Here is a 19021-nt window from a genome sequence, read left to right as displayed (position 1 = left end):
GCACTGACAGCCTCTCAGTACTGTTCCTTCGAGGAGGTACGTACCCATTTGAGGCCGCTCATGTGGAACCGCAGTATAATTCAGTAGCGCTATGGTTCAATCAATTGCGCCAGGCAACGAGAGAGGTACGTACTGCGGCTGATTGCCCGCCCCACATCCAGGATTCGAGGGGTATAAAATCTCGTAGACCCCCGCCAGATTTCAGTTCTCTTTTCTCTCTTTCTTCTTCATCCGAGTGCAAGGGCATTACGCGTATCAGTGAGGATTCGTCCGAGATCGTGTTTTTGCTAGTTGAAAACTATAACTATGACCACTCCTAGTTGGCTTCGGCTGGCTAGGGAATTTTTGGAACACTTCGATGAAGAATTTTCTTCTTTATTGCGACCTTTCGCTTTCATTGCTCGCGGCCCCGTGTTGGGCCGTGGTGAAGAAGGTCTCTGGCCCTTATGGCTTCGCTCATTGATGTGAGATGTGCTCCTTGGCGAATTGCGTCTGTAAGGAGACACATCTGACGAAAGAACTGTTAAAAAAAAGCTCGTATGGGTTGCGTAGACCGTCATCGCTGTCCCAGGCAGGCCATCAGTCTCTAACAAGACCTGGATTGGCTTTACCAGCGATACTCATTCCCTATTAGTCGATCACATATGGATCCCATGATTCTGATCAGGCTCGTTTAATGCGCACTCCGGCCATACGTGAAGGTCTGGATATCCTTGATGGACCATTACCGTATATGTGTGGATGCACCTAGACCAGGAAGAAGCTCGTGTCCATCGCTCTACATTTTCCCTTTCCGATGTCTTCTTAGCAGCGACTTGGTTTTGCACGCTTGCTCCCCGCTTGCTCAGTTCAATTCAAAAACGACATCCAGCAAGGTGTCCAACTTCTCGCCGTTTGCTCTCGCCTCCCAGCTCGGTCATGGCGGTTGCCCAGCGAAGGACTCCCCTGCCCCCTGGCATGCGACCGGATCCTAGGAAAACTCCAGGACACTGATGAGGGACGATATCTCGACACCTAGACTCCGGTCTTTGAGAGGCATCATCATACGACCAGGCTACCGGCATCTTGATCCAAGGGATACTTTCGATCTATAGACTAACCAGTGAGATGATAATCGAAATGAATGGTATTGACAGTGAAGGTTCGGGCTCCTGTCCAACCCGGTCGAGTTTCGCAAGACTATGTACAACAGAGGATCCCGTTTCCTCCCACCACCGCAGTTGCCGTGCGGGAAACACCTCGAGGCAAGATCATTCCCGCCATCTCAATACCCTGTTCCGTCGGTAGAGCGTCTCGGCCACAACTCCCTCGCCCATAGCCCCGATTCTGCGCACCTGGTGAACCTTTTCAGACTTGCGGGCGCCGCTCCACCGATACAGAGTATCCATCCGCAGTAGTTCCAAGCGAGAACCCCTCTCACAGATGGCTTCCCAAGCCCACTTCACAACCTCGTCTGTGAGTTCCTCTCTCAGGATATCCGGCGATTGAAATTTCCCATCGCGATCGATACGAGGCCTTCTTCGCTTGCTCACCATCAGTGGATCCTCCTCTGTCGTTGAGCGTAGTGTCAAGTGCAGACTCCGAAGGTGCGGGACCCGTGCGAGACTCTCGCATATCCCGGCCAACTCTGTCGATTGCGAAAGGAAGGTGGGGACGGCCACCGTGATCGTCAAGTCCTCCAACAAGGGGGACGCCAAGGGGAGCAGGTCGATGTGCTCTGGGCCGAGCTTGATATCCTCTTCCGGCAAGAGGCCGTTGGCGGTCGGCCGAAGCATCAGTTTTCGCAATGTGCCACCGAACCGGGAGACTGCTGTTCGGAGCATCGGCGAAGTTAGCTGGCCTTCGAGTGATAGCGACGTCAACGCGGGCATGCCGGCTAGGAAATCTACGGCGGCATTCTCTATTTCGTCGAAGTTTTCCTCGTCCGAAGGAGCACCGATGTAGCCGCGATTGTGCAGCTCAAGGCTGTCGAGCTGGCGAAACTCAGCGTGCTTTGCAAGCCAGCGCAGCTCCCTCGATCCCGTGTTCAGCCTCAGATGGCGCAACAGGGCAAAGTCCGTCGTCTCGACCCACGCCCGTATTCTCTCCGGACTGGTCCTCTGTAGGGAGAGGAAAGGTACGGACCCAATTTTAGGTGCGACGGTGGCCTTCGCTGCGTTCCTCCAATATTTGAGATTGTCGCTCGTCGCTTGGGATATCAAAGTTTGCAGTTGGCTTTCGAATTCAGGGTTGCATCTCCTGTGGTATCTGGCCCCAAAGACCGGCTCCAGCTCAACCTTCTTGAGGCTCGGCGACAAGCCCTTGACGAGCCTGGAAACGACGGATTCGTTCGTGTGGCCGGTAAAGGACTGAAAATATTCTTTGATAGAGATGCCGTGTAACTGGGGCGACAGAAGGAGTGCAACGTCGTATGGGTTGAACGAAGTGCCTTCGGTACAGTGAAGGTCGAAACACCTTAGCTCGAGCAGACATTTGGTGTGCTGGGTGCCAAGCGCTTCGAGAAGGTAGGGCGAAAAGCTACTCTCGTGCTCGATCACCATATCGGTCAACCCGGCCAGGACCTTTAGCAGCTGGACCATGGGAGCCCACGCTTCCGGGTTCACAAAGGCATCACGGAGGCGGCGGTTCTCTGGTAGCATGCGCTTGGCGTAGCTGAGACTGTCAGCCGACTCGGGCGTCAGCTTCAGGCGGTCGGGCGAGTATAGGTCGCTGTGGTGGAGCGTCTTGTCCTCGAACGTCATCACCAGGCGTCGGACGTGTCTCGCAGCATTTGCGTGCCTCAACACGGCGAGCCATTTGGCGACATCTCGGTGTAGCTTCCGAGGATGTTTGATCCGGATGTGGACGTCGCGAAACAAGTGACACGCGGCAGCGGCGTAGCAGGATTTGCTCGTGAGGGCGAAGGACGAGAGGTCCGGCAGATGAACGCCCTCGAGATGGGCCGCAATACTGACTAGGGTCTCGGCCGGGAGAGTGTCCCAAGGTCTGCTGGCCATCTCGCTTCAGTCGTTCTGTCGCTGTCGCAGTCGTTGTCGTTGTCGCAGACGTAAAAATGGCGTTCGAAGAGGATGAAGGATGCTAGGGGACATCGTGTCGGCTCGTGACGACAGAAATGTGTTGGACCAACAGTGCCTCGGATGAGGCTGGTTAACCTGCATCGTTTGCCAGAGAAGTGGGTTGGGGCCTCACGTAGACAGGTGGAAATGGTTGGTTGGCTCGACTGGGATGAGAGCAGCCAACATCAGTCGGGAAGCCGGGGGGCCGACTTCCAACCGACGGGGGAACGGGGAAGAAGCCGGGCTGGGAAGTTGTTGGCCGAAGCAATCAAGCCAAGAAGATGAATTGGGGTTTCCCAACGAGCGATTGCAGCTCGTCCAGGGCGAATTACATACTGCGGAGACTTGAGAAACATGTTTGCCAAGTAAGTTCCAACGGTTCTGTCTGTAACCGACGACGAACCGTTCATCTGGAGTGCGCGAAGCTAGACAGAGAGCCTCGTTTTAGAACGCTGATGAACGAGGCCAAGCCTCTTTGGCAGGATAAGTTTTAATGTTTGCGAATGATGATATTCACCTCGTCTGGCATTCCGATTGATCATGTGCCTCTTAAGCAACGATGAAACGACGTGATAGTCCTGGATAACTTACTACGCCCCGTTTGTGCCGTGCATCATAAACCCAGCACCCCTCCACCCCCATGCCACAATGTAATGGTCGGCGAGAAGCTTCCATTCTTCGACTTCGTCAAGCCCCTCCAACCGGTCTACCCGCTCCTTTTCCTCAGTCGAAACCCAACTCTCCCAAATGCGCTCGACTGTCAGGGCGTGGGCATGCTCAAACCCTGCATCACGGAGACGCTGTGTATGGTCCTGCGGGAGCTTGTAGTTTTCCAAGGTCGGCATGCGTATCCTCCTCGCCGCAAGGTTGGACGTCATCATCTTGCCGAATGGATCGTCGGGTCTGATTGGTTCATAGACGATGATGCCGAGGTTGGCGATCTTCCGCTCGAACCACGCGACAACGTCTTTGGTTGTGGAAGTCTCGAGGTAGCAGAGACAGCACTCCGATATTAGCAAGGTTGGGATATCGGTTCTGAGACCTGCTAGGGGCGGTGCGCCGTCTTGCACCAGTTCGCGCAAGTCGCGCGAGTGACAATAGTACTCGTCTGTTTGGGATGGTCGCGAGGACCACGATCCGTCCTCCTCGACGGACAGCACTCCAAGGATTTGGCTCAAGGGAGGAACGGACTGCACTATGCGTGCCTTCTTTCGGACCGTAACCGCAAAGTCAAGCTCGTGATAGACGAGCTCAGGCCGGTTGGCCCTGGGAAAGAGACGGAACGGACGGGTGTCGGTACCAGCGCCTAGAGAGATGATTTGTCTCTGTCTGGTGCCGGACTGTGCTCTACTGGACACGTCCAAGAAGTCGTCAATGAGGTTGTCGAGAGCGACGGTTCTCGTGTAAGTGCCTGGGATAGAGATCAGCCTCCATGCTCGACGGAAGCAGACCCTGCCACGGACCTCGGTTGATGATGGGTAATCTCCTCGGAGGGGGCCCAGAAAAGTTTTCGACAAAGAACTGTGCGTAGGGATCGGCGAGATATCCCACATTGACGGCACTCAGGCGCGAGCCAGCGGCGTCGTCGTCGGTTCCCTGGATCGTCTGATCATGAGTTGGGCCCGAGGAGGAGGGGCCACCAGGGCCTCTTCCGCGACCGCGACCGCCCCTTGCACCCCTTGCACCGCGAAGGGATAGCAGGTTCGGGATAGTGTTACCGGACATGGGGGGTTCTTGTTCCTGCGGTGTCGGTAAGGCTGAAGATACCCCGAAGGTTGGGTTCGTGAAGAGATGCGTGTGACGTAGGAGGGAAGCTCTGAGGTGGGGCCCTGAGACAACACAGTTGTACCTGGCAGTGTCCCGCGCACACTGACAGTCCACTGGGGGGGAGAGGACTGAACACGACGGGCGCAACGCAGAAAATAAATTAAAGAGAATGGAACCCTGAACAGGAGATGTAGGCGCTACTCAGATTACCGGACTGCCGGATTGACGGTTCCATCCTGGTCAGTTGCGCCGCGAACCCAACACCCAGTCACGCTGGAAAATCCATATTATCAGTTAGCATGGTGACGGCTACATTGGCATATCATACAATTGTACTATTTGGCCGGTATTGTCATGGATCAGGAGAAAGAATAGCTAGCAATGTCCACGCGATAGAGGCTGCCTGCCAACCCAAAGGACCCGAATCCTTTCGGGTGCGTCGGAGGTTGACACCATTCGGATTGGGAAACCAGCAGGGTGGTTGTCCAGTATCTCGGATGAAAAGAGACTTTTCCGAGACTACGACGAGGGGATCCGAACACCATCATGCAAACATGATGTAGAAGAACGTCCAAGTCCGCTTAGCGGCCCTGGCCACGCCACGCTGGATCCTTCTGAAGTCCGAAGAGAAGCCAAATACGACACGAGGTTTCAGGCACATACCTTCGACGGCCGGCTAGCAGACCGCCGCCAGATCTCGATGCATGCGCCTCTCGTACTTTTCATGCTGGACAGCCTCGTCAATAGATTCATCCCCCCAAGCGAAGGAAGCACAGCTGTCCGCCGCCCGCATCATTTACGTGGCTTCACCTTCGACCCTTCGATGCACAAACGGTAAAGAGTCGGCGCAATATTGCAAACATTGCCTGTCAGCAAGGACACGCGGGCGGGCGGCGTAGAAAACACATCATATTGGCTGCATCAACCCTCGCGGCCAGGTCACTGGTATTCGCCAGCTTTTGCCGCTCGTTCAGGTTGCATGCAAGTTGTGACGGGGCGCGTAACAGAGTGTGGCTGTGCCCGCCTGCTGCCTGGTGACTTGTTGCTGGTACCCGGACCCCGGCACAAGTACAGCGTGCCAGCGTGCATACTGTGTAAACTCCTTCCTTCTGCAAGGTACTTTCTGTTGCCGATGGAGACTTCCATCCAGGCAGAACAGGCGCAGTGACCAGTGACATGTCGTCGCCATCGCCATAAGGGTGAATCCCAGTATGTTCGCTTGACGTCTGACACTCACCCCTCCTACATCCTTCCCGTCATTTCCATTCTACCCGTATCCTCTTCTTACACAACATAAACCTTGACATTCCCCTTCCAACTACCTTATTAATTTTTTCGTTCCCATCTTCATTTTTGAACCTATCTTTCCGAGGCAAACCCAGAAAAATTGAAGATGCAGTTGAAACACTTCGCCGGCGCCGTCTACAAGAGGGCTTTCGACGAAACGCCTCATCAAGCCGAGCTGCCCGCCTGGACTTACGCAGTCTACTTGGCCGACTTCCTTGTCTTCCTCCCCCTCATCCTCTGGGTAAGACACCCCTCCTTCTCATGATTCCCACTCCGGATTTCTCCCAACTGACACAGCCACTCCCAGACGACCTACACCCTCCACCAGATCTACCCCATTTTCGCAATCGTCGAGGACGAGAACCCGCCCGCTTACGACCCCGTCAACCTCGCCGAAGATGACGGCGCCATCCTCTCCGCCGGCCCGGAGGCGCGCCCCGACGGCCCCGTCCCAATCACAAAGGACGTCACCGGCGGCCGCTCCACCACCGTGACCTCGTCCATCCGCTCTATCCACCGTCTGCTGAAGACCCACGGTGGCTGGCGTGCAAACTTCCGTGGCTTCCCCGTCTACCTCGTCCAGAGCGCCGCCACCACCGCCCTCTTCGGCATCTTCTCCGCCTTCTTGCCAGACATGCTCGCCTCCCTCGCGACCCTTCTCGCCGCTCTGTCCCTCGTCCAGCTCAGCACCGCCTGGGTGCACATCATCATCACCCCGAGCAGCCCCCAGCACTTCTGGCAGCGCTTGCCGCCCTTCAAGCGTGCCTTCGACGCCACCGCCCGCCCCGTTGCCGCCCAGTGGTTCGCTGAGCAGCTTGCCACCTGGGTCCCCATCGCCATCGGTTGGGCCATCGGCATGGACCTGCCCAACATGCAGTACGGCGGGTCCGGATCGAACACGCCCCAGTTCCACACCTCGGACGCCTGGAAGAGCATCGTTGTCACCCTCATCAGCATCGCCATCCAGATCATCGTTGTCATCCCCGCCCATGTCGTCCTCGTCCGCGTTCAGGCCTCGCTCCTGCCCGAGGAGGCCAACACCATCATCCCCTTTGACCGCTCCTTCGAGGGCAAGGTCGAGCCCCGCGTCGTCGGCGGCAAGGGCTACGCCACCATGGACGACGCATGGAGCGGCTTCTCCCGTTCCGCCTGGAAGCGCCTCGTCATCCTCTACGCCAAGATCTTTGCCGTCACCTTTGCCGCCTTTTTCTTCATGGCCGCCATCATCCTTCCCCAGGTCATTCTCATCAGCGCGCATGCTAAATAGCTTACTGGTTGGCGGTCGTTGCTCGCCGAGTCCAAGTCGACCAGGCTTCGCCTCCGAACCCTCAATGTTTGGTCTTGCGTGGTACGAACGAACTTGGCCATCAGAGCAGACTTTTGCTTGACTTGACTTGACTTTGCGACGTGGCTTACATATCCCTCGTACATCTTTCTATGCTAACTCCTCTCATTGAGGCGGCGGGAGTTTGCCCTCCCACATATCTGTTTCGTTATGTTGTATCAAAATAGTAACCAACAAATCTCTTTCATCATTCGCACACATACCCACTCAAGTAGAAAATTGAATATGCACTCACCCAAGCCCTTCGCAGTAATTCTGGCAACAAGTATCGTTTTCTAATGTCATTAACCGTCATCGTCTTGGGTTTCATAAGCAGGGAGGTCCGCTGTGTCTTGACGCCAACCCCTCCCCCCCCAGACTATCCAGCAGCGGCAACACGCATGTCAATCGGCTGTTCTTCTCATCGTCCCAAGGTCGCCTTCTGCTCCTTCTCTCGGCCCAATCCATGCCTAGTCATCAACGTACCTGATGACTCTGTCATCAAATACCCTTTGGTCATGTGGGAACACACTCTCCATAAATACATCCACCCATCCACCTTCCACGCCATCCCACAACCCATTCCTCTCCCCTTTGACCAAAAGAAGTTGCTAAAGACCGCCCAGAAACTGCTGGCAAAGCAAAATCCAAGGAAAACACAGACCCAACTGAAAAGAGGCAAAAGGAAAACTTGACATCAAAGAATGCGCCGTTTCCTCTCCCAGTCTGTGTCCCAAATCATTCAAGTCTGCACGTGAGTCTTTGCTCATCTACTCAACTGATCTCTGTCTTCCAGCATAATGGATGAAGCAAAAGAGAAGAGGGTCTCTGCAAGACAAATACCGCAGGGAACTTTGGTGACAAGGATGAAAGAAACTGCTGCCGCTGGAATCAGCACAGCGGGGGTATAGCGGTCTAGTCCGCACCAAGCTGTTTTCTATCGCATGCTTTGCCATATCTATTGGATAAAAGAGCTTGCGTTTCCTGCCTGAAACGGTAATCCGATATCGGGAGAACAGGGGCTCAGTGGTAAGAGGGGTACGAGGCAATCTAAGACTTCTGGGAGAAGAACCAACTGCTGCGCTTGCCAGCACCACCCTCATTCTGCTGGATGCTGTTGATAACGGGGATAGAGGGTCCCTGGTTGTCAACACCACCGCCACGAAGGGGCTTGGCAATGCGGCTGCCGGCGTTGGTGAAGCTGAATCCACCAAGCGAGGGGGAGTTCAGGCCACGGGTGCTGCCAGCCTTGGCAGCTTCCAGCCTCTCCTTGACAGCGGCGAGCTGGACTTCAAATCTACGAGACACCAGTCATTAGCAAAGGGATCTAGGCATGGATGTGTTGAAAAGGACAAGATGGGTAAATTGAAAGCAAAGGCGAGGAGGGGTCCATACTTGTGGTTTGCAGATGCCATCTTCTCCTGGCTATCCTGCAGCAGGCTCTCGAGGCTCTGGATGCGCTCGTTGCGAGCAATGAGCTTGCGCTCGGCAATGGCCACCTCCTTCTTGAGCGCCGAGTTCTGCTCGACGAGCTGGCGCTGAACCTGGGTCAGTTGTTCAAGGTTCCTCTCGAGGAAGGCCATCTTCTTCTGCTGAGCCCGGTTGTTGGATGACCGGAGCACGTTGTTATATTGCTCCCTCGTCTCGTCGAGCGAGATCTCAAGCTCAACCACGCGCTCACAGCGGTTCTGAAGATCGCGCATGAGGCTCTTCTTCATGATGTCGAATTCGGCAATTTGTTGCTGAATGGACTTGCCGTTGGCCATGGGTGCGGCAGTGCCAGCCTTGACTCTTTGCTGGAGGTCCTCGATAAGGGTCCTCATCTTGGAGTTCTCGGCAGCCTTCTGTGCGATCTCGGCCTTGAGCTCATCCACGAGCTCCATGGAGGTGGTCTGCTTGTTGGAGTAGGCGCTCTCCAGGCGGGACTTAATCTCCTCAACGTCATTCTCACCCAGGTTGCGTGTGAGAAGCTCCTCGTATTCCTGCTGGAGGGACTGCAGGCGGTCCTCGAGCTCAGCCCTGCGTCGGGCATCTGCCTCGTTTGAGGAAGCGCTGTATACGGACAACTCGGCCTGTCTCACGATTCCTTGGATCTCAACGAAACGCGACTTGAGCGCCACAAGGTCGTCGGGGTTGACGATTTCGCCGGTGGAGCTGACTTCGTGCAAAGCCTCTAGTTGGGCAATAGCCTCAGAGATGGCCTTTTCGTTGTCGCTGAACACATCGGCGCCGAGATCGAAACCGGCCATCATCTTAGCCATCTTCTCCGCCTTTTTCTTTTCCTTCTCGTCAAGAACCGCGCTCGTCTCCTTGGCACTCATCTTAACGTCAAGAAGTTGCTGCTTGACCTCGTCGAGCTCTGTCGTCAGCTCGGCGTTCTGCTCCTTGAGCGCGTCCATGGTGATCAGTGCCTCCTTGCCCTCGAAGTTCAGGCGCTCGAGTTGCATCTTGACTTCGTTCACCTCGGCGTGGAGCTTCTCGTTTTCCTTGCCAGTCTTGGCATCGTGCTCCTTGAGATAGGTTAGTTCCTCCTTGGTCTCACGAAGAACCTTTTCCGTCGTGTTGTACTGGCTCTCCTTCTCGGCGAGCTGATCTTGGAGCTCGTTCTCGCGCCGCAGGAACTCGTCACGCTCATCCTTATCCAGAGGCAAGCTCGGTGTTCCCGAGCGCTCCGAGATTGCTGGCGTCTCAGATCTGCTTTCCGGCAGCAGGCGGGATGGGGTCGAAGGACGGGGCGCCTTCGCTTCTGCCTTGGCTCCTGCGACGCCATCCGCAGATAGGGAAGACACCCACTTGTCCCTGGGCACAGACTCGCCAGCACGCCACAGCTGGACCTCGCCCTCCAAGTTGGAGATGTACGTCTCAAAGGTCGAGATTTGGCCTCGGGCCTTGCCAAGCAGGGCCTTGAGCTCGGCTGGACTGAGCTCGGCGTTGACCTTGGCCTTATTCTTGATCGCCTTGGCACGGGTGCCGAACCGTAGAGTGCTGAGGGTTTCGGCGTCGTTGTAACTGCTGGGCGAGCAATTGATAATAAGAGTTGTGCGACTGTTACCTCCCAGGGATTCTTGCAGAATTCGGGTCAACTTGGAGTCTCGGTAGGGAACGTGGGAGGATCTGCCGTCGGTCAAGGCGTTGATGACCATTCCGAGAGCACTCAAACTCTTGTTGATCTTCTTGGCCTCCTCAAGAGTCTGACCGCTGGCGCCCGTCTTTCCGACCTTTTCGCTACCGGCCAAGTCGACCAAGAAAAGCTGACCACTCTTTGCCGATCCGGTCTCGACGTTTTTCTGGGTAATGGTAACGACGAAGATGGAATGCGAACGGGAAGATTCTTGGTTCATGTTGGTCGCGGCAACGGCACGGGCATTTCCACCTCTTCTCATCACCTCGTAAACCTCCTGTACGCTCGAGACATATACCTCGAGGAGACCCTTGACGTAGACGCCACGGTTCTTCTCTTCGTGTACGGGGAGGTTGTCGTTCTGAGGCGCCAACAAGTCGCGAATCCTCTCCATGTAAATTTCCATATAGCTCACTCGTACCGTGTACTCGATGGTGCTAGGGCTGGACATGATGCTGGCGAAGATCTGCTCGATGATGCGGGGGATGACACCGCGGCCCTCTTCGTCGTCGATGCTGGAGCCCATCATAGTGTAGGACTTTCCGGCGCCCGTCTGGCCGTAGGCAAAGACGGTTCCATTGTAACCGTTGAGAATATCGTCGACAGTCGAGCGGATGGAAAAGTCGAAAATGTCGGACTGCTTGCATTCCATATCGAAGACTCGGTCGAATGTGAAGGAGCCCTGCGCCTCTTTCGACTGGAAGTGGCCATTGTCAGTCGGCTACCCGCATGCGCTATGGTGTCAAGGAGATAGAGAGAAAAAGAGAGCAAAACGGAACTTACGTCGAGGGTACAGGTCTCCTCGCCATTGAAGCTGACGATGGGCTGGCCGCCCGATGCCAGTTCCACTTTGTTCTGTGGACGGAATCGAGCCACCACCTTGATGCTGTTGTTTGCGCTAGACATGGCGACGATATTTCAGACCAGAAGGCGTCGAAGCCAAGGTCATGGGTTCCGATCGGGCGAAGTTGTTGTAAGATAGGGGGGGTGTGCGTGTGGTTGCGGCAAGGCACTCGGCGGCCGCAGCTCGGCAACGGGGGTTTGTGTTGAAAGGACACACACAAACAAAGCGGGCGGGATGAAATGACGGTGTGCAGAGATGGGGGAAGGCTGTTAGAATGACATATCGCAGGTTTTTGCAGGGCGGCGATGCAGGGAGGGGAGGATAGCGACAGCACAAACCAGCAGCAGTTGCAGCCAGAGAGGCAGTCGGACTGGAAAGTGGGAGAGGATAAAAGAGCCGTGGTGGTTTGTATTGTTTGGGAATCGGGGTTGCCTTTGGGGGGGTCGAGATGCAAATGACGGGGGACGCGCTAGAAATCGCGTGGAATTATTTGGTCGCAGAATGTGGTACAGCGCAGGTGCAGGTGCAGGTGCAGAGAGGAAAGGTACCTGTGGTGCGGTCCACAGGGGCGGGCACTGGCACTCAGTCACAAGTCAGTCTGTCGGCCAGGGACTTGGAAACCCACCCTGAGAAAAGGGAACGGACCAATCTCGTCCAGTTGGGGTCACTTCCACTCAGGTTTCATGCCCACCTCACCAGTGACCACTTAATCGCCGGTACCTTCCTTCGCGCTCGCTCAAAGCACACCGTCAAGTACAGGTACAGGCAGATGGTCCGAGGGGTCCGTCCCAGCAGGGACCACGTCAGTCCCCTGTCTTTCTGCTGGAAATACCAGCATACACTGACCACGACAGGCCTTTTTGGCCAAACGGATGGGCCTGGAGCACGCATTACACACTAATTAGAGGGCTGCCGTCGCCGGGCACACGACAGGATCGTCGCTGATGAAGGTTACCCAAATTGGCGCAATGGTTTCGATTTATTCTGCGTACGTACAGACTAAAGAACTGTGTACCTGGTGTATGGGAGTGGCCTGCTCCGCTTTCGCAGATGGGTTCATATTACAAACGCCGGGCCGCATGTTGGACAATAGATTTGGTATTTCGCTGCTGATGAGGTCCCAAATGCACTTCCCACGAACTCCCCTGTAAAAGCCAGATGAAGACGAACCTAACGTCACCGATAGCCGGTGACTCAACAGAGAAGAGAGCAAAAGCACATCCGCGAAACGCCTATCGCAGTATAGGGTCGCCCCAAAAGCCATTCAGAGAGAACAGAACGAGCCGAAACGCCAAATCCCCCCCACTAACACCTCATTGGGTACCCCAGCTATTTTGCTTAATGCGAAGCAAATCAAGGAATATGTCTAGCCGGTCCCGGGTGTCGCTCACGTCAATTTACGCCCCAGTTTGGCTTCACAGCGCAGCCCTGCAGCCTATTCCCAAAGGACCGTTCCCTACCGAGGTAGAGCGGACCATCTTGTTCATATCAATCATACGTGTTCCGTTGTGACAGTGACATCGTTGCCGCCTAGTCTTCCCAGCTCTTCTCAACCGTCTCGCGAACCCGCTTCGTATACTCCTTGCGGTTGTCCTTGTAGAGATTCGACGCCTCCACGTTCGCGGGGGAACCGGTGTTTGGGTCGTTAAGCAAACTGTGGCAACGTTAGCCCGGAACATGTTGTCAGCGGGCGGATTACAAATCCACCGCCGCCCGACATGCCAACTCACCTCTGGATGCTCGTCAACACCGCCGCGACATCGTATGTAGGGCTCCATCTGTTCTGCAAGATGTCCAGGCAGAGTTCTCCTGTGGCGTAGACGTTTGGGTGAAACATCTGGCTGATAAACTTGACCGCGGGCGGCTTATTGGGGTATTGTTCCTCGAACTGCATCACGAGTCTGAAGGTTCCGTCTTCAAAGGGCGTATCGGCGGGTCCGATGATGACGGCGTTCCTAAAAGGGTTGCTGTTAGCCCGCATGTCGTTATGGAAGCAGCCGGCGGGGTACGGGGAGCGTTCGGACATACCAGGTCATGACGTTGTCGGGCACAGGGGAGGCAGAGACGCCGGCGGGAGGGTCGGTTTGCATGCGCTGCTCGAAGTGTCAGTGATTCTGTTGGACACCGGAATGTATGAACATCGTGGATGACCTTGAAGTCGCGCATCAAGCGACGGCGGGCGGCGGTCGACATGGTCGTCGCTATCGCTGACTGATTACCAAGACTGAAAGGGTCGGAGGGAGGATCAAGATGGTCGTCGCTGAAGGACGGAAGCGGATCAGATAGATGGCTCGATGCGCGGGCGGATAGTTCGGAATCCCGGGCTGGCGTTCTGGAATGCTGGAGTTTTGCAAATCTATGTGGGTTAAAGATGAATGATGGATAAATGGCCAAACGGCCCGACAGAATGGCACGGGAAGCACCTCGACTCGACTTCACCACCGCCTGCCGCTTGTGCCAGCATGTGGATCTTGCAAGTTTGGGCCAATCACAATCGCAGAGGCGAAGCGCGAATCGAACGAGACCAAACCGCTTAGAGCCAACCTACAGTGGGAACACACGACTCGAGCCACTTCAATGACGCTTTGTGAGTCTCGAGCTAGCTCTTTATTTTCCCCCATCTCGTCTTGTCGTTTTTTCTTTCTTTCGAAAATGATGCCAGCCGATGCTCAGTTCGGTGGCAAGTGTGTTGGCACAATGACTGGCCTTTCTTAACATTCGTCATTTCTTTTTTTCTTTCTTTCTTTTTTTGATAGACGCCTACTTGCATTCCTGTGGATGTATGTATCCGTAGGCTCTTCGCTGTTGACTGCAATCCGTGTGTGATAACTGATAAACTTCGTCATCGCTGTTGGGGTTTTATGTTTCTGCAGCACATTCGGTAAACTGGGCCACTATGGCCACGATGTGCACATGCCACGATGTTCTGGCGGAGGGGTAGGGAATCCGGACCGTGGACAAAATGCAGGCGATGATGGCACTGCAGCAGGAAAGTAGCCGGAATTGGTTCATGTTCCTGGTCCGACCCGGCCTGACCTTTCCGAGCGGAATCAGGCCCCCTAGTCCCACGGCCCGGGGTGGGGGATCGGTTCCCCAGACCTTCCTTCTGCACGCAGCACCGCTGCTAACCTGGGGGACTTGAGTGACCTCACAGCGCTGCACTTCCCATGAGAAGCTCGGCCCCGCCCGTGCAAACCCCCCCCCCCCCTCTTAAGCCGAGGAAGACCGTAGCACCTGGGGTATTGCCGTCCCGCGCCATCCACATGCTCGCCTTTCATCCCTCTCCAGCTGCAGAGCCGTTGTGGCCATCTCATCTTTATTTCTACTGTTCACGTCTGTAGGATCGTTTCAAGTCCCCTCTTGCTGTCGTCGCTTTCTGTACCTGCCGCAGGATATACTATCACCTTTTTCCCAATACCGATCATGTTCTCGAGACATTCGTCGAGGCTCCCAGGCCAAATCGCACGGCAAGCGGCGGTCCGTCACTTCTCTACGGGGGCCGCGCTTCGGCAAGAGATCCGCGACGCATACATCCTCAGTGCGTCGAGAACGCCAACGGCAAAGGTAAACGCTAGCCAGCAAGTCTGCGTAGCTTGGGCCCAACCACTAACACATCCAACAGTTCAATGGCTCGTTCACCAACGTCTCAGCGCCCAAGCTCGGCGCTGTCGCCATCAAGTCCGCCCTTGAGAAGTCAAAGGTCCCCGTCGAAAAGATCTCGGACGTGTACATGGGCAATGTGCTGCAAGGATCCGTCGGACAGGCGCCAGCTCGCCAGGCCGTCATCTTCGCCGGCCTCCCGTCGAGCGTCGAGGCCATCACCATCAACAAGGTCTGCGCCTCGGGACTGAAGGCCGTTGTCTTCGCCGCGCAAAATATTCAGCTGGGACTGGCCGATGCGCAAATCGCCGGCGGCATGGAGAACATGACGAGGGTGCCCTACTACGTGCCTCGCGCGTCCAACCTGCCGCCGTTCGGACACGTCAAGATGGAGGATGGTCTGCTCAAGGACGGCCTGACCGACGTCTACGATCAGTTCCACATGGGCAACTGCGCCGAAAACACCGCCAAGAAGCACGAGATTACCCGCGAGATGCAGGACCAGTACGCCATTCAGTCCTACGAGCGCGCCCAGGCGGCTTGGAAGGCCAACGCTTTCGCTGAGGAGATTGCTCCTGTGACCGTCCCCGGAAAGAAGGGCGACACCACTATCGAGGCCGACGAGGGTTACCTCGACGTCAAGTTCGACAGGGTTCCCACGCTGAAGCCCGCGTTTGTGCGTGACGGCACGGGTACCGTTACCGCGGCCAACTCTTCCACGCTGAACGACGGTGCAAGCGCGCTGGTCCTGGGTAGCAAGGAGATTGCGCAACAGTACGGATCGGGCTCCCGGGTGCTGGCCAAGATTTGCGGTTCGGCCGACGCTGCTGTCGACCCTGTGGACTTCCCTATTGCGCCGGCTAAGGCGGTCCCCATTGCGCTCAAGAGAGCGGGCATCACCAAGGATCAGGTTGCTGTCTGGGAGTTCAACGAGGCCTTTGCCGCCGTCATTAAGGCCAACGAGAAGGTGAGTGACATGACGTCCATCGCCAAAGGGATCCAGGGCCGAGGTCGTTGCTAACTTGCATTTCATAGATTCTCGGACTGGAGGGTGCCCGCGTCAACCCCCTCGGGGGAGCCATCTCCCTCGGCCACGCCCTGGGAAGCTCCGGGTCGAGGATCCTGGTCACACTGCTGCACCAGCTGAAGCCGGGCGAATACGGCGTTGCGGCGATCTGCAACGGTGGCGGCGCAGCCACTGCCGTCGTCGTGCAGCGCGTCGAGTCTGTGTAGTTGACGGAAGATCGGATGGCATATCCCTAGCTTCAAATTACGCTTCGTGGGGGTGTTAAAATTAAGAAAGAGAGAGACTGCATGCATGCATGCTTAGCTTCTGGTGACTAGGAGCTGCTTCGCCGCCCAGCTTGCGGTAGTCATGGCGGGTTTGAAGCAAGAGATGTTGGGATGTGTAAATTTGTACAAACTGAAATGAGCCCAGGAGTGAAAGTGAAGCATTCATGGAAGAAAGTATGTGGCAATTTAGTTCTATGGGATTTGTTTCGTCATCCCGAGTCGTGACATGACATAACTCGAATCAATTCTAAAAAGAAAGTGAAAAAAAAAGGGCTCAGCAAACCACCGGCCCCTCCATCCAAATATCGGCTCGGGGTCTCCCGGCGGGGCGGCGCCGCCAACCTCACCGAGCACGCACTCCCCCTTGCTCCCCGCACACCGAAGGATCCACCTCACCTCACCTCATCTCACCTCACCTTGACTTGGGACTTCAATCACTCACTGTCGACTCTCATCACGATCCGCTGGGGCATCACTCACATCTCACGCCAACACTCGCCCCGAATACCCACGCTATCATTGGCTCAACTCAAGTCCCCACGCGCGCGTACCGCTGCGGCGCCGACAATGTCCCTCATAATCCAATTTCTCACACAAATCCGCACTTTCGTCCGCGCCCAGAACAGCGACGAGCTCCGTAACTGGCTCCTCGTTGAGCCCACAGCGAACCAGCAATACCATGCTCTCGCCTCAGAGCTCAAGACGCAGTTCCGTTCCCCGTCGCACGCTAACGGCGGCAGCGGCGCCGGTACCAGCACGGCTCTTGAGAACACTATTGAGAAATGCTTGCCCGAGGAGGACGATGTGCCCGAAGGCCAGGGCTCGCCTTGGCCGGGTTTTGTGACTTTCATGAAGGACTACATGCTCTTCTGGCGTGATGTCGACTATGACGACCTATTGGGCGCGCACACGTTGCTCAGCGGGCTGGTGAAGTGAGCCCCCCCCTCCCCACACTGCAGCCTATCCCGTGCATCTTTGAGCCTCCTCCTCATCGAACATGACGCTCGTGAGATGACAGCATGAAAGACCTCGCTGACGTATTCAACACAGCTCCTGCAGCACCGCCTTCGCTCACCCGACCTATGGCGGCATGCTCCTCAAGACGGCCATGTCCCTTTGCGAGTCCCTCGCGCGGCTGACCATGATGCTCTCGCGTCGCCCGGACCTGACGCGCAACATCCGCAACGTCGACGCCGACGACCGCAAGTCCATCGCCGAGTCCTCGGCTGAAATCATCCAGAAGATCTTCACCACCTGCCTGACGGACCGCTCCAGCGCGCGGTACAGCAAACCAGAGGGCAAAAAGGTCGGCGTCTACATGTTTGCCAACCTGGTCCTGAAGCTGCTCTTCGCCGTGAGTCCCGTTCAGCCCCCTTCCTCTACCCCACTCCTTCTCCCTCTCGAATATGACACGCCTCTCCGCTCCCGATACATTCCTCGATGCCGGATGGGAAGTCCACTGACGGCCAGCAGTGCCGGAGAACGCACCTCGCCAAGCAAATCTTCACAAACATCTCGACAAACTCGCCGCCCCTCTCCCTCTACCCAGCCTCCCAGCGCGTCACCTTCCTCTACTACCTGGGCCGCTTCAACCTCGCCAATTGCCACTTCCTCCGCGCCGCCCTCTGCCTCGAGGAGGCCTACCTCCAGATCCCCCCGCCGCTGACCTCCCACCGCGCCCTCGTCCTCTCCTACCTGATCCCCAGCAACCTCCTCCTCGGCCGCCTGCCCTCGCAGCTCCTCCTCTCCCGCCCCGAGGCCTCCTCCCTCGCCCCAATCTACCATCCGTTGGCCCAGTCCATCCGCAGGGGCGATTTCGTCCACTTCCAGCACGCCCTCGCGCAGCACGAAAAGTATCTCTTCGACAAGGGCCTTCTCCTCCTCCTCACTCACCGCCTCCGCCCTCTGCTCTGGCGCTCCCTCGCCCGCAAGACGTTCCTCCTGACCTACGCCCCGGGCCCGGACGATGCGTCATCTGCCGCGACAGCCACGGCCACGAACCGCCGCGCCGCGACTCTCGACCTCGCAGACCTGCACGCGACGGCTTCCTACCTCCAACGCCGCCTCGAGGGCTACGTCCCCTCCAAGCCCCCCTCCTCCTTCTCCTCGGCGTCTGCGTCCCCGGCTTTCCTTGCGGCTGTGTCCCACGATGCGGTCTCGACCCTCGTGCCCCCGCCCGGCGGGCCCAGGAAGCTGCGCCCCAACGAGGGGCTTGTCTGGGGCAATAGCCCCGTCGAGATGGACGACATCGAGATGACCGTCGCGGCGCTCATCCAGCTCGGCTTCATGCACGGCTTCGTCGCGCACTCGCAGGGCAGGTTCGCCGTCATGGGCGCCACCAAAAAGAGCCCCGTGTTAGCCGGGTGGCCGATGCCGTGGGCCGCGGTCCGGGAGAGGCAGTACGAGGAGGATCTGGATCTGGACCATGTGCCCGGCTGGGTCAAAGGATAACAGCTGTGGGCAACGGAGGGGGCGAGACGAAATCCGGCTCAGAGACCTAGAACTGTGCTTCACGTGGAAAAGAAAGAAATGATACCCTGTTCACTTGGCTTGTTTGTCGACTCTCCTCGTCTTCTCCCCCCCTCTCTCCCCTCCCTGCAGATGTGTACCCCGGGCCGGAGATATCCCTAAATCTATGCACCGACTTCCATCCGCGAAGATGTGATATCGCCACTATCAGGCAGGAGATGCGACGAGCGCTCGACAACGGTAACACAAGTAGATGTCAC

The 19021-nt window shown here is 56.6% G+C and overlaps 6 protein-coding genes across 6 annotated transcripts; 2 read left to right on the top strand and 4 right to left on the bottom strand.

Moving 5' to 3' along the window:
- Nucleotides 1–1250: 1250 nt before the first annotated feature.
- CH63R_04695 (Protein kinase subdomain-containing protein) lies at nt 1251–2996 on the bottom strand (the record flags this gene model as incomplete). The annotated part of the gene is made up of 1 exon (XM_018299670.1): nt 1251–2996. The coding sequence occupies one exon, from the start codon at nt 2994–2996 to the stop codon at nt 1251–1253; it is 1746 nt and encodes a 581-aa protein (XP_018160916.1).
- A 650-nt stretch (nt 2997–3646) lies between these two features.
- CH63R_04694 (Leucine carboxyl methyltransferase) lies at nt 3647–4781 on the bottom strand (the record flags this gene model as incomplete). Its single annotated transcript, XM_018299669.1, has 2 exons — nt 3647–4467; nt 4520–4781. The coding sequence occupies 2 exons, from the start codon at nt 4779–4781 to the stop codon at nt 3647–3649; spliced, it is 1083 nt and encodes a 360-aa protein (XP_018160915.1).
- Nucleotides 4782–6216: 1435 nt separating this feature from the next.
- On the top strand, nt 6217–7377 carry CH63R_04693 (Ubiquitin carrier protein; the record flags this gene model as incomplete). Its single annotated transcript, XM_018299668.1, has 2 exons — nt 6217–6351; nt 6418–7377. The coding sequence occupies 2 exons, from the start codon at nt 6217–6219 to the stop codon at nt 7375–7377; spliced, it is 1095 nt and encodes a 364-aa protein (XP_018160914.1).
- A 1107-nt stretch (nt 7378–8484) lies between these two features.
- Nucleotides 8485–11461, bottom strand: CH63R_04692 (Kinesin-like protein; the record flags this gene model as incomplete). The annotated part of the gene is made up of 3 exons (XM_018299667.1): nt 8485–8731; nt 8788–11252; nt 11339–11461. 3 exons carry the CDS (start codon nt 11459–11461, stop codon nt 8485–8487), a joined length of 2835 nt encoding a protein of 944 aa, XP_018160913.1.
- A 1468-nt stretch (nt 11462–12929) lies between these two features.
- On the bottom strand, nt 12930–13592 carry CH63R_04691 (Ubiquitin-conjugating enzyme e2 2; the record flags this gene model as incomplete). The annotated part of the gene is made up of 4 exons (XM_018299666.1): nt 12930–13053; nt 13130–13354; nt 13428–13492; nt 13551–13592. The coding sequence occupies 4 exons, from the start codon at nt 13590–13592 to the stop codon at nt 12930–12932; spliced, it is 456 nt and encodes a 151-aa protein (XP_018160912.1).
- Nucleotides 13593–14822: 1230 nt separating this feature from the next.
- On the top strand, nt 14823–18743 carry CH63R_04690 (PCI domain-containing protein; the record flags this gene model as incomplete). Its single annotated transcript, XM_018299665.1, has 6 exons — nt 14823–14963; nt 15022–15966; nt 16035–16222; nt 16571–17224; nt 17343–17646; nt 17766–18743. 6 exons carry the CDS (start codon nt 14823–14825, stop codon nt 18741–18743), a joined length of 3210 nt encoding a protein of 1069 aa, XP_018160911.1.
- Between the last annotated feature and the right edge of the window lie 278 nt (nt 18744–19021).

The sequence above is a fragment of the Colletotrichum higginsianum genome, chromosome 3 (genome assembly GCF_001672515.1).
Source record: "Colletotrichum higginsianum IMI 349063 chromosome 3, whole genome shotgun sequence".
Taxonomy (NCBI): Eukaryota; Fungi; Ascomycota; class Sordariomycetes; order Glomerellales; family Glomerellaceae; genus Colletotrichum; species Colletotrichum higginsianum.
Note: the sequence above shows the minus strand (reverse complement) of the source record. Positions and strands in the feature narration are given on the sequence as shown.